The following is a 13,914-nucleotide window of genomic DNA, read 5'->3' on the forward strand; positions in this document are numbered from 1 at the left end:
TTTAAAGCTCTTTTCCACACCAGAATTTTGCTGTGGGAGCCCCAGTTTTTGCACAAGGTTCCTCCAATCGTTCACAAACACAACTCTTGATCAGCTCAGTCCTTCCAAACCACCTGTGAGCTCCTGGAATCCTCGGAGCAATTAAACATTTGGCAGCACATCCGGCAGACGGGAGCGGCCGGGATGCGGGATCTCAATTAAGGCAGAGAAAGCTCTTCATGAGGGAGCTGGGAGTGGGGATGGACAGGAGGCTGAACAGGAGCCAGAGTGTGCCCAGGGGGACAAGAGGGCCAATGGATCCTGGCCTGGAGCAGGAACAGGGTGGCCAACAGGGCCAGGGAAGTGATTCTGTCCCTGGACTCAGCACTGGTGAGGCCACCCCTGGAGTGCTGTGTCCAGTTCTGGGCCCTCAGCTCAGGAAGGACATGGAGGTCCTGGAGCAGGTGCAGAGGAGAGCAACGAGGCTGGGGAAGGGACTGGAGCACAAGTGCTGTGAGGAGAGGCTGAGGGAGCTGGGGGGGCCCAGCCTGGAGAAGAGGAGGCTCAGGGGAGACCTCCTCACTCTCTGCAACTCCCTGACAGGAGGGGGGAGCCAGCTGGGGGTTGGGCTCTTTTCCCAGGCAACCATCAGCAAGACAAGAGGGCTGGGTCTTGAGTTGTGCCAGGGGAGGTTTAGGTTGGAGATTAGAAAGAATTTCTTTGCAGAGAGGGTGCTCAGCCAATGGAATGGGCTGCCCAGGGAAGGGGTGGATTCTCCATCCCTGGAGGTGTTTAAGGACAGACTGGATGTGGCACCAGTGCCATGGGCTGGGAACCACGGCGGGGTTGGATCAAGGGTTGGACTTGATGATCTCGGAGGTCCCTTCCAATCAGCTGATTCTGTGGTTCTGTGATGATCATTTCCATCCCATAATTAACCTTCCAGCCCCAAGCCCAGCAAAGCTCAGCACAAATACCCAATGAGCAGCAGTTTTCCTCTGGATTGCTTCTCCCAGGGAGATCCCACTGGCCGCTGATCCCTGGGTTTCGCTGCTGCTGCTTCGGCTCCAGGATTCCTCCCTCCGCTGCCGGCGTGGGGGAGTTGTGGCAATGGGCTACAAGGCATTAATTGCTGATTAAAAACACAGTATTTTTTCCATTTCAGTGTGTGTGTGTTTATTTACTCACTATGAAATACATAAAATGTTCAAGTCATCCCCAAAGGCCAAAAATCGGGTCCTCCCCATCCTCAGGCGCTGCCTTAAATTCCATCCAGATTCCTAAACTTTGCTAAAAGGGGCAGCTCCTTCCCCACTTTAGATCCCAAAAATCTGAGTCTGACTTTGTGCACATCAGCCAATCATTTCTGAGGCATTTATTTCTCATTTCCAAATCCACATAAATCACAAAACACCAAAACTATTCATCACCTTGATCAGAGTCTGACATTTGTCCTGTGTTCATTCAATGGTTGTTGGGTTTCTAATATTTATATATATATATATTTACTTATTTATTTATACATATTTTATATATTACAATATTGTAATATTTGTTATTTCATTAAAATCATGTTCTTACTTATATCAATGTTATAAATTACATTTTAAAAGCCATCTTATGCAAATAACTTCAAGCAAGCCCAGTTAATTTCTAGATTATAATCAGGCAATACTTGGAGGGCAGAAATTGAAGTTAACTTGGATTCCTGCCTGGAAAAGCAGCTGTAACATTATTTTTCTTCCCCATGAGGCACCAGAGGAAGCTGTTCCTGAACTCAGAATGAAATTTCTCCTCTAGGACATCCCATTCCTGAGGTCACAGAGGCTGGAACAGCTTTTCCCAGACAGCACAGCCAGGCAGGTTTATTGGGATTATCACTGGGAAAACAGGTATTCCAGGAACACAATAATGCTCCCTGTCACCTGCACCAGGAATTATGGATCCACTGCCTGGTGGAATTACAGTGATCCACCAAGTGGGAATTCACATGTGAGGGGCAAAAGTAAAAGGTCAGAGACGGAGAAAAGGATTTCCCAGGATGAAGGAGAGAGAAGTCCAGACCCAAACTCTGTTTTAATGGATATCCACAACTGCCTTTACTTCCACAGCTGCCTTTACATCCACAGCTGCCTTTACTTCCACAGCTGCCTTTACTTCCACATGGAATTCCCAGAGAAGCTGTGGCTGCCCCTGAATCCCTGGAAGTGTCCAAGGCCAGGTTGGAGCAACCTGGGCTAGTGGAAGGTGTCCCTGCCCATGGCAGGGGGTGGAACTGGATGGTCTTTAAGGTCCCTCCCAACCCAAACCATTCCATCACTCTCTGAATATCCACATTAATGTGGTACATTCCAATTTGGGTTTTGTCCAGATCCAAAGACAAACGTAAGGAACTGTGACTAAGATGATAAAATCAATGGGAATGGAGGAAGAAGGTGGGTATAAACTCGTGTTTAAGCAGCAGAACAGAGGCCAGCAGGTACAGCAAAGCCCCAGCCCAGGAAAAGTGGGTAAACATCAATTTTTTTGACATTTTATACGTAATTATCCCCTATCCCTTTCCATTTGTCTGTGATAACATCACATCCACACAGGAAAGTCCCTTTAACTGCACAGTTCAGGTGAAATCTTGTAATAGTACAACATTGAACCTATAATTCCTCAGTCTTTCCTCTTATCTTGAGAGAATAATTAAAGAACATTTAGCAGATACCTTTGTAAAGGGCTACTGAAAACCTTTTAAAACTGTATTTGGAAATTATCTGCCTATAAAGAAATCCTATAAATAGCAGTGAAATATAAAAGCAGTTTGAATATATGAGACCAGAGTACAAGCCTGAACACTGCCTTTACATCCACAGCTGCATTTCCATCCACATTTTATGCTCTGAAAAGGGTCAAAAACCAACCACACTTGAGAGACTGAAGTAACAGAATCATGGAATCACTGAGGTTGGAAAAGATCTCCAAAGTCATCAAGGCCACCCTGAGCCCAATCCCCTCCTTGTCCCCAGCCCAGAGCACTGAGAGCCACATCCAGGCCTTCCCTGGGCACCTCCAGGGATGGGGAATCCACAAAAACAGATCCTTAAGGAAAGATAATCACTTCCTGAGGTCAAATACTTCCCACACAAGCAGGATTCTCCTGCTGGTCCTGAGTTCATTTGTGCTTTCCCAAGCAAAGCCCAAAGCTCCCACCAGCAAAAGGAAATAATCCCTCCTTTCCAAGGGATCTCCCGAGGGAGCAGCTGGAAGGAAGCAAAGAGGCAACAGCACATTCTGCTTCAGGATTTCATTTTTAATCCTCATTCCAAAGAGGAATATCCAAGAAATAACACAATGGCAGGAATCTGCACTGTGTGTACCAGGGTACAGGTATTTAATGAAGCTGTTGCAAGCAAGAAGTAAAGATTTAGTAAATTAGTATAATCATCTCTGAGGGCTTCCATGTAATTAAACCCAAATGAAGGAAACTCAATAAGCTTTTTTTTCCTGAAATCCAGCACCTCAAAAGTTCAGTTTTGCTGCTAAATACATAAAAGAGGGGATAAAAGACAAAAATAAAGCTGAACAAACCACAACCACTCCCCCACACAGTGCCAGGGAATTAAACAGTGGGAGCAGCAGCTCCTGTTTGGATCTCTGACTGTGAAATAGGAACAATGTTTGGTTTTGAACTACTCAAAGTTTGAATATCAAGGTTAGTTCTCCTTTATTCTGCCCCCCCCAGCCCACTGAAATATCCCAGTAAAAATATCACACAATAGAACCCAGGAGAACAAAGGAAAAAAAGAAGATTTCTAGAGACACGGGGAAGAGAACTCCCAAGATGATTAACTCCAACAATCTGATCTTCCCAAAAGATCAGAAATACTCTATAATTTCTTCCAAACGCTTCAGCTCTTTTCTCCTTCCTAAAAAATCAGAGCTAAAGGGCCGGATTAATTCAATATAAACCTGGGCTTCAGTTTCCTAATCCAGCTGAAAATGCAGCTGCAGAATTAGGAGCCCTGGAAAAACAGGCAGTGGAGTTCAGGACCAATTTTTCCAACATCAGGGAGTTTTTACCCCAAATTAAGGTGACCAAGTAACAGTGACCGAGGCAGATTTCACCTTGACAATTCAGGACTTATTTTTCCCTATTTTGCCAAGAACATTCCCAGTTCTGACAGCACTTCCCAGAGCATTTATCACTTCCCCTGGCACAGCTTTATGTGTTTATTTTCTAGGTTTCACTATTCACAGGATTCATCAGTGAAAATTCTTTATGGGAACAAGGAAAAAAACCCACCAAAAACCTGGAATGTCTTTCCCAGTTCATGCCAAGATCAAAAACCCTTCTGAGGTCACATTACAAACCAAGTCCAGCACCCCTTTAGCTCCTACAATCCTTACCCTCTAAAAGATGGTAATTAAATGGGTTTGAAATCAATCTTCAATATTCTCAATATTCTCCTAACATTGTATTTCAAGTGGTTTCATGGAATCATTAAAGGTTGGAAAACCACATCCCCAAGTGCCACATCCACGTGTTTTTAGAACCCTTCCAGGGATGGTGATTCCACCCCTTCCCTGGGCAGCTGTGCCAATGCCTGACAAACCTTCCAGGGAATAAATTATTCCTAATGTTCAATCCAAACCTCCCCTGGCACAACTTGGGGCTGTTTCCTCTTGTCCTGTCTCCTGTTCCCTGGGAGAAGAAACTCTGGGTTTCATTTGTCCATTAGTTTATGTTCAAGCTGCACGTGGTGATCATTCAGAAACTATATATCATTTATCACAAATAATACTTAATTCCAGCTTTCCAGGCTTTCCCCCTGGCCTGGGAAGCCTCTGGAAGCAGGAGCAGGGAAGGTGAGAGCTCCTCCATGGCCTGTCCCCAGTGCAGTGTGAGCCCTGGGCCACTTGGAGTCACCAGCCCACAGCTGAGGGCAAGGAATGAAGGAACATGGAAAACCAGGAACCCATTTCCCTCTTAAAACATGGAATTGGCCACCCCGTCCCTGAAGATTAAAGATATTATTTAGCCAGAACACAGGGAATGTAGGTCAGGCTGTCTCATCCCAACCTGCTCATTTCCTGGAGCAATCATCAGCTTGGAATGAAAAACCAAGGAAAAGCAAACCCACTGCGGTGCAAAAGCCCTTCAGAGGCCACACACAAACCCAGAACTCCCACAAAAATGCAACTGGATTTCATAATAACCCGATAATTTCATTTATTTCCAGCTTTATAGCCCATATCAACCCTGCCTGGTGTGTCAGAACAGAGAGTTAAAAAAAAAAAACGAGTCTTATTCAAGTACAGAATGAGGTTTTACATCTCTTTTTTTTTTTGGCCAGAAGCCCAGTAAAACAAACTGGATGAAAATCATCAGCATTTAAGTCCAGCTACTGAAATGAGTAACAAAATCCTCCTGTCTGCAAACAGTTCAGCACCAGAAGTTCATCGGGGAAAATACAAGAAAAGATTTCAAAAATATCGGTCAGAGAAATGTAACAAGGATTTGGTGCAGTCAGGGCTGAGAAACACTAATTATTTTGGGATTATTTTGGGATTGGTTTGGGATTGGTTTGGGATTGGTTTGGGATTGGTTTGGGATTGGTTTGGGATTATTTTTGGGATTATTTTTGGGATTATTTTTGGGATTGTTTTTGGGATTGTTTTGGGGATTATTTTGGGGATTATTTTGGGGATTATTTTGGGGATTATTTTGGGGATTATTTTGGGGATTATTTTGGGGATTATTTTGGGGATTATTTTGGGGATTATTTTGGGGATTATTTTGGGGATTATTTTGGGGATTATTTTGGGGATTATTTTGGGGATTATTTTGGGGATTATTTTGGGGATTATTTTGGGGATTATTTTGGGGATTATTTTGGGGATTATTTTGGGGATTATTTTGGGGATTATTTTTGGGAATATTTTGGGATCAGACTCAGCCAGCACAGGGTGAGGAGGGGCAGGTCCTGTCTGACCAACCTGAGCTCCTTTTATGACAGTGACCTCCCTGGTGGAGGAGGGGAAGGCTGGGGGTGTGTCTGTCTGGAATTCAGCAGAGCCTTGGACACCATCCCCATGGAACATCCCTGGAAAAGGCTTGGCCAGGGGCACCCTGTGCTGGGTCAGGAACTGGCTGATGGTCAGGCCTGGAGGTTGGTGGGAAATGGAGCTGCATCCAGCTGGGATCCATCACCAGTGGTGTCCCCAGGGATCAGTGCTGGGCCCAGTCCTGTTTAATGTCTTTACTGATGATTTAGATGAGGGGATTGACTCCACCATCAGCAAATTTGCAGGTGACACTAAGCTGGGGGGATTGTTGATCTGCTGGAAGGCAGGAGGGCTCTGCAGAGGGACCTGGACAGGCTGGATCCATGGGCTGATTCCAAGGGGATGAGGTTCAACCAGGCCAAGGGCCGGGTCCTGCCCTTTGGCCACAACAACCCCCGGCAGCTCCAGGCTGGGCCAGAGGGGCTGGAGAGCAGCCAGGCAGGAAGGGAGCTGGGAGTGGGGATGGACAGGGAGCTGAACAGGAGCCAGAGTGTGCCCAGGGGGACAAGAAGGCCAATGGATCCTGGCCTGGAGCAGGAACAGGGTGGCCAACAGGTCCAAGGAAGGGATTCTGCCCCTGGACTCAGCGCTGGGGAGGCCACCCCTGGAGTGCTGTGTCCAGTTCTGGGCCCTCAGCTCAGGAAGGACATTGAGGTCCTGGAGTAGGTCCAGAGAAGAGCAATGAGGCTGGGGAAGGGACTGGAGCACAAGTGCTGTGAGGAGAGGCTGAGGGAGCTGGGGGGGCTCAGCCTGGAGAAGAGGAGGCTCAGGGGAGACCTCCTCACTCTCTGCAACTCCCTGACAGGAGGGGGGAGCCAGCTGGGATTGGGCTCTTCTCCCAGGAACCAGCAGTAGGATAAGAGGGTCTTGAGCTGTGCCAGGAGAGGTTTAGGTTGGAGATTAGGAAGAATTTCTTTGCAGAGAGGGTGCTCAGCCATTGGAATGGGCTGCCCAGGGAAGGGGTGGATTCTCCATCCCTGGAGGTGTTTAAGGACAGACTGGATGTGGCATCAGTGCCATGGGCTGGGAACCACGGCGGGGTTGGATCAAGGGTTGGACTTGATGATCTCAGAGGTCCCTTCCAACCCAGCTGATTCTGTGATTCTATGGTTCTATTTAAGCTGTACCTTGGTTTTTTTCAGTAAAAAAACCCAGTATTTTCCAGACCCAAACCATTCCCTCCTGGCACAAAGGCACCTCCAACCAGCAGATCAGGTAAATTCTGACCTGGTTTATTTGGTCCAAAGTTATTGGGCTTTTGAATCCATGAGAGATCAGATCTCAAACGCTGATTAATAACACAATAAACTGCCAGGGATGTGCTGAAAACATTCCAAGGAAGGTGAAGCTGGATTTTTACACAATATCCACTGACACTGGTCGGCCAGCACAACATTCTGATTTTCTGAAATATTTAAGTTTCCACTGCTGAGTTTGTGACATCAACCAATTTATGGAGTGGCCCAAAATAAGTGGGAATTAGGCAATGCTGACCTGCAGCAAGGCTGCCTGCTTTTCCAAGGAAAGAAAGGTGGACAGAATTCCCTGTTCACAGCCAGGGAACACAAAGCTGATCACTGTAATGCACATTAACGCCCAAAGTACAAGTTTTAGTCATGTAATCACAGAGTAACTGAGGTTTCCAGGCACCTCTGGAGGCCACCTGGGCCAAGCTCCTGCTGGAAGCAGGACTAATTCCAAGGTGGATCGGGGTGTTTAGGATCATCCCTTCAATTTGTGGCCACTTCCAAGGATTCAGGCTCAACTTCAGTGATTCTGTGATTCTGTTAAATGGGATATTAAGGAGAAATTCCTGCCTGGGAGGGTGGGGAGGCCCTGCCACAGGTTGGGCAGAGAAGCTGTGACTGCCCCTGGATCCCTGGAAGTGTCCAAGGCCAGGTTGGAGCGACCTGGGCTAGTGGGAGGTGTCCCTGCCCGTGGGTCCTGGCCCAGCACTTCCCCATCCTCATTAAAAGGTGATTTCCTTGTCTCCACTCGGAATTCCTGCTGTTGTCCCCCCTCCCCACTGCTGCTCAGCCCATCACTGTGCACACCAAGAGCCTTCCTCTGCCTCCTCCAACCCCTGTTCCAGCAGGGAAGCACCACTGCCTCCTCCTCACCTTCCTCCTCCTTCCCTTCCTCCTCCTCCTTCTCACCTTCCTCCCCCTCCTTCTCCTCCTCCTTCTCTTCCTCCTCCTCCTCTTCCTCCTCCTCTTCCTCCTCCTCCTCCTCTTCCTCCTCCTCCTCCTCCTCCTCTTCCTCCTCCTCCTCCTCTTCCTCCTCCTCCTCACCTTCCTCCTCCTCCTCACCTTCCTCCTCCTCCTCACCTTCCTCCTCCTCCTCACCTTCCTCCTCCTCCTCACCTTCCTCCTCCTCCTCACCTTCCTCCTCCTCCTCACCTTCCTCCTCCTCCTCACCTTCCTCCTCCTTCTCACCTTCCTCCTCCTTCTCACCTTCCTCCTCCTTCTCTTCCTCCTCCTCCTCACCTTCCTCCTCCTTCTCACCTTCCTCCTCCTTCTCTTCCTCCTCCTCCTCCTCACCTTCCTCCTCCTTCTCTTCCTCCTCCTCCTCACCTTCCTCCTCCTTCTCACCTTCCTCCTCCTTCTCTTCCTCCTCCTCCTCACCTTCCTCCTCCTTCTCTTCCTCCTCCTCCTCACCTTCCTCCTCCTTCTCTTTCTTCTCCTTGCCTTCCTCCTCCTCCCCTTCACCACCTTCCTCCTCCTCCCCAGCCCACCCCCCTCCTGCCCCACAGTCCCTGCCTGTCCTGCTGGTCTCCACCAGCCCCTTTGCTGGCCCCTCCCTTGTCCTGGCAGCCCCAAACCCAGGGCAGAGGATTCAGCTGTGGCCAAGGAGGGAAGGAATCTTTCCCCTCCAGCTGCCAGCCTTGCTCTCAGGAACTCAGCCTGGCTGCTGCAGGGAGGGCACTGCCAACCCCCCCTGCCCCTGCTGCCCACCAGCACCTCAGGCTCTACTCCCAGGGGCCACCAGACCCCACTGACCTGCAGGGATTTCATCCCTCAGGGAGAAAAAACTCCGCTTTTTCCACAGCCAAAGCTCAGGAGATTCCTCTGGGAACATTAATCCCGCTGCCAAGGTCCCTGTGGATGGCAGCCTGTGCCCCAGGGGGGAGGAGGAACTTCCAAAGGAACTTCTGCCTCAGCCCATTTCTTTGCAATTGAAGTTCTTTCTGTTAATTCCCAACTACTTATTTTGGGTCTCAAAGAACAGGCACCTCCAAAAATCACCCAGTCCAAGCTCTCCTGGGAAAGGGAGCCTTGATCAAACCTCATTCCCAATTAGAACAGTTCAGGCCACCTCAGCAAACCAAAAATCAATCACCAAAGCCAGTAACTCTCCCCCAAGAATCACCTTTGCTGTCCAAATCCCACCTCCAATATCAGCATTTCACAGTGCTCCTGAATTATTTTATACAATGAGAAGTTCAACTATTTCTTCACATCCTCAGCTTTGGAACACTGAGAAAGCTCTGGGTACCTCCTGATTTTTAATTTATAATTTTTTTAAATCACACAATCTTTATCACACAAATTGAAGTTAAGAAAATGTACATTCTTTTATCTTTTCTACATTAAATCACCATTGGAATTTTCCACATTACATCTTTGCAATTCAAGCTCTTTCTGTTAATTCTCAACTAATTATTTTGGGTCTCAAAGAACAGGGACCCCCCAAAGATCACTTGGTCCAAGCTCTTCTTGGAAAAGGGAGCCTTAATCAAGCTTAATTTCCAATTACAACAATTAAAACTGTTACAGCCACCTCAACAACCCCAACAATCAAAGCCAGTAACAAGCATCAACCTCTTCTCTGCTTATTGTAAATTAAATTTAGTTTCACCCATTTCATTTGCATTCCTGTGCAAAAAATCCCTTAATTCCTTGCTGTCCAAATCCCACCTCCAACATCAGCATTTAACAGTGCTCCTGAATTATTTTATACAATGAGAAGTTCAACTATTTCTTCACATCCTCAGCTTTGGAACACTGAGAAAGCTCTGGGTATCCCCTGATTTTTAATTTATGATTTTTTAAAATCATACAACTTGTATCACACAAATTATAGTTAAGAAAATGTACATTCATTTATCTTTTCCACATTAAATCACCATTGGAATTTTCCACATAAAAATCTTTCCAATTGAAGCTCTTTCTGTTAATTCTCAACTAATTGTTTTGGGTGTCAAAGAAGAGGGACCCCCAAAGATCACCTGGTCCAAGCTCTCCTGGGAAAGGGAGCCTTGATCCAGCCTCATTTCCAATTAGAACAAGTAAAATTTCCAAGGAATAATGAACATTCTGGAATGAAGCCACCAATTTGCAGCACTTAAGAATGAAAACCCAAAGCACGATGCTCCTGGATCTGATTTGTAATATTTATGTTTAGCTCAATGCAAAAGTCAAAAACTTGGATTAAGTCATCCTCATAATAAATAATAAACTGAAAGAAGGAACTGGCAAAATGTTTTCACTGATAAAACTGAAATATATAAACAGGCAGAAGATTCTTTTGGGTTACTCTGCTCCTGCACCCCCTGGCCCCAGAGGAGCAGCCAGGGAGGAACAAGCTTGGCTCAGCTCCCACCTGGAATTCCCAGAGCCAAGCTCAGGTTGTCAGAGCAGCACTTAAAGCCCAGAGCAAAACAAACCCAGAGGAGGAAGCAACAGCCTCAAAAAAAAAAAAAAAACAACCACACAACAGAACCTGACACCCAAAAAGGAGCAAACCCACTCGATTTGTGATGGATAAAACAAGCAGCAGGAGGTAAATCCTCTGGTTTATAACATCACACACAGCTTAGAATCATGAAGTTGAAATTTGTCTGTAAAGCAGCACTTAAAGGAACTTCATTTCTATTTAAATATATAGAAGAATAAGTATTAGAGCAAGAACCATCCCTGCTGTCCTGGGGCAAATTATCCTTCCTGAAATCACACAGGGGAAGTCCTTCTGCACTCAATTCCCATGATCCTTAAAGTCAGCCTTGCCTTTAACACATCAGATTTATTCCAAGGCCTTTCCACTCTTTCTTATTTTCCCTGGTAGGACTGAACCTCTCCCAATCCCTGGCTCTTCCCAGGAAGGTTTCTAAGAGCTGATGTGGCACCTACCCCTGGTCACCACGTGGCTGTGGCACCTCTTGAGCTCCTTGAGAGCTCTGGGATGAAAGCTCTGAGAGGCTCATTTGCATTTTGGGTTGTCCTCTTCCACAGAATGATGGATGTGACATCCACTAACATCCCCAGCCCCAAGTGTTCAAGGACACAAAAGGTACCTCCCAACATTTTGCAACACTCAGAACCTGAGCAGGTGCCCCAAGCCCTTCACACCTCTGGGAACCACCCTGGGAACAGCAGGACACAACTCCAGAGAAGTTCAACTCCACAGGAAGGATCTTCCCGATGCTCTCACCAGAGGGAAGTGCAGGAAGACACTGATTCCAGAGCACAGGGGTGGCAGGATGTGATGGGACACGAGCTCCAGAGATCTCTTCCCTGCCTCCAGCACTGATATGGACACAGCAAAGTGCACAGGGCTGTGTGGGAGCCTTTCCAGGGAATGAGAGGCTCCAAGGGGCCACTCCAGCTCAGCCCTGGAGAAGGAAAAGCTTCAGGGAGACCTTCAGCACCTTCCACTGCTCCAGGACCTTCCAGTACTTAAAGGGGGCTTAGGAAAAATGGGGGGCAGCAACTTTTCACACAGGACAAGGGAAACACAGTTAAATTTAAAGTGGAGAGATTCAGATTAGATGTTAAGAAGAAATTCTTCCCTGGGAGAGTGGTGAGGGACTGGAATGGAATGGAATTCCCAAGGAAGCTGTGGCTGCCCCATCCCTGGAAGTGTCCAAGACCAGGCTGGAGCAACTTGGGGATAGTGGAAGGTGTCCCTGCCCACGGCAGGGGGTGGCACTGGATGGGTTTAAGGTCTCTCCAACATAAATTATTCCATGATTCCAGCCCCTCTGTCCCTGCATTCCCAGAAGGGTCAGTGACCCAGCCAGCAACACCCACCCCTCCCCAGGGCACAACAAGGCACAAAGAGAACAGAATAACTGCTAATTTAAAGTTATTAAATCGTAACTAGGGTAATAACAGAACACAGACGCCCTTTCCCCAGGAGGGGAGGAGGGTCCACCCTTCTCCCAGGGAAGAGCGCAGAGCATGGAAGGACCAGCCCGGTCACAGCCCCCCTGGAGCAGGAGGGGAAGGGCGGGCTCAGCTCAGTCGCGTCCCCCCTTGCTCTGGGATGGAAGAACGACCTGCTAAAAGCCCCTTCATGGGGCAGAACGTGCGTTCAGCCCACTTATCCCACCAGCATAAGGAGAAACACGAGTTGGAACCAGCCCGTCACACCCGCCACCACCGCCCCCCAACGCGGGCCGGGCAGGAGCTGCTCCCGCCTCCAAGAAGCCGTACTCACCGGGACCCGCTCCTGTTCCTCTTCTTCTTCTTCCTCCTGCTCCTCCTCGTCCTGTCCCGGCCCCATGGGCGGGTCGGTCCCGGTGTTCCCCGTCCCGGTGTTCCCGGTCCCGGTGTCCCCCCCCAGCGCGGCCGCGCCGGAGCCGCCCCGTCGCCAAGGACTCGCGCCCGCCGCGCGCCGGCGCGCACGCGCGGGGACCGCCCCTCCGCCGCGCCGCGATTGGCCGACGCAAGAGAGGGGGAGGAGCGCGGGGGGCGGCCTCCGGCGCGCTGATTGGTGGCGAGAGGGAAAGGGGGCGGGGAAAAGGGGGAGATGGGCGGGGCCGGGCGGGTGAGGGAGGGCGCGCGCGCGGGTGGTGGTTTTGGCGGGCGGAAGGGGAGAAATGCCCGGATGGAGCGGGGGGGGGGGGGGGGGGGGGGGGGGAGCGGATCCATCCCGCCCTAAGGGCGGTGTGGGAGCGTAATTAGGGAGTCATGGAATGGTTCGCCTTGGGAGGGAGCTTAAGGATCATCCAGTTCCACCCCCTCCCATGGGCAGGGACACCTTCCACTAGCCCAGTGCTCCAACCTGGCCTTGGACACTTCCAGGGATCCAGGGGCAGCCACAGCTTCTCTGGGAATTCCATTCCAGTCCCTCACCACCCTCGCAGGGAGGAATTCCTTCCCACTATCCCATTTAACAGAATCATGGGACCATTTAGGTTGGAAAAGACCTCTGAGGTCATCGAGTCCAACGTTTGACCCAAAACCACCTTGTCACCCAGCACCAGGTGCCACATCCAGTCATCCCTTGGACACCTCCAGGGCTGGGGATTCCACCATCTCCCTGGGCAGCCCCTTCCAATGTCGAATCATCCTTTCTGTGAAGAAATTCTTCTTCATGTCCAACCTAAACCTCCCCTGGTGTAGCTTAAGACCACTGTCCTCTTGTCCTATCCCTGCCCTCTGGCACTGGGAAGCCATTCCCTGTGTCCTGTCCCTCCAGGCCTTGTCCCCAGTCCCTCTCCAGCTCTCCTGGAGCCCCTTCAGGCCCTGCCAGGGGCTCTCAGCTCTCCCTGGAGCCTTCTCTTCTCCAGGGGAACCCCCCCAGCTCTCCCAGCCTGGCTCCAGAGCAGAGGGGCTCCAGCCCTGGCAGCAGCTCCGGGGCCTCCTCTGGACTCTCTGCAGCAGCTCCACGTCCTTGTGCTGTTGTTCCCAGGGCTGGAGGCAGCTCTGCAGGGGGAGGTCTCAGCAGGTGCACACTGAGAGGAAATTCCTGCAAAATTAGTGGTTTTCCAAATGAGCTTGGTGGCCATGAGCTTGTCCTGTGACAGGGAACCATTTCCCTTCCCTTCTGTCCCAGCCCACTCACAGAGATCCCTGAATTCCGAGCTCTGGGGCTTGGTGATGGACATCCTTTGAAATCTCACAGCAGGCATTTTGAGACAGTGCTGTTGTTACCAGG

General features: G+C 49.4%; 1 protein-coding gene across 1 annotated transcript in view; it reads right to left on the bottom strand.

Annotated features, from left to right (window-relative positions):
• The window catches only part of ALMS1 (ALMS1 centrosome and basal body associated protein), a 63,324-nt gene extending 50,684 nt beyond the window's left edge, over positions 1-12,640 (bottom strand). The window contains exons 1-2 of the mRNA XM_064653597.1: positions 12,472-12,640; positions 957-1,094 (exon numbers count right to left, since the gene is read on the bottom strand). Coding sequence (XP_064509667.1) covers positions 957-1,094; positions 12,472-12,537 — 204 coding nt within the window. The 5' untranslated portion in view covers positions 12,538-12,640. The remainder of the gene's footprint in view (positions 1-956; positions 1,095-12,471) is intronic.
• Positions 12,641-13,914: the final 1,274 nt, after the last annotated feature.

The sequence above is a fragment of the Pseudopipra pipra genome, chromosome 4 (assembly GCF_036250125.1).
Source record: "Pseudopipra pipra isolate bDixPip1 chromosome 4, bDixPip1.hap1, whole genome shotgun sequence".
NCBI lineage: Eukaryota > Metazoa > Chordata > Aves > Passeriformes > Pipridae > Pseudopipra > Pseudopipra pipra.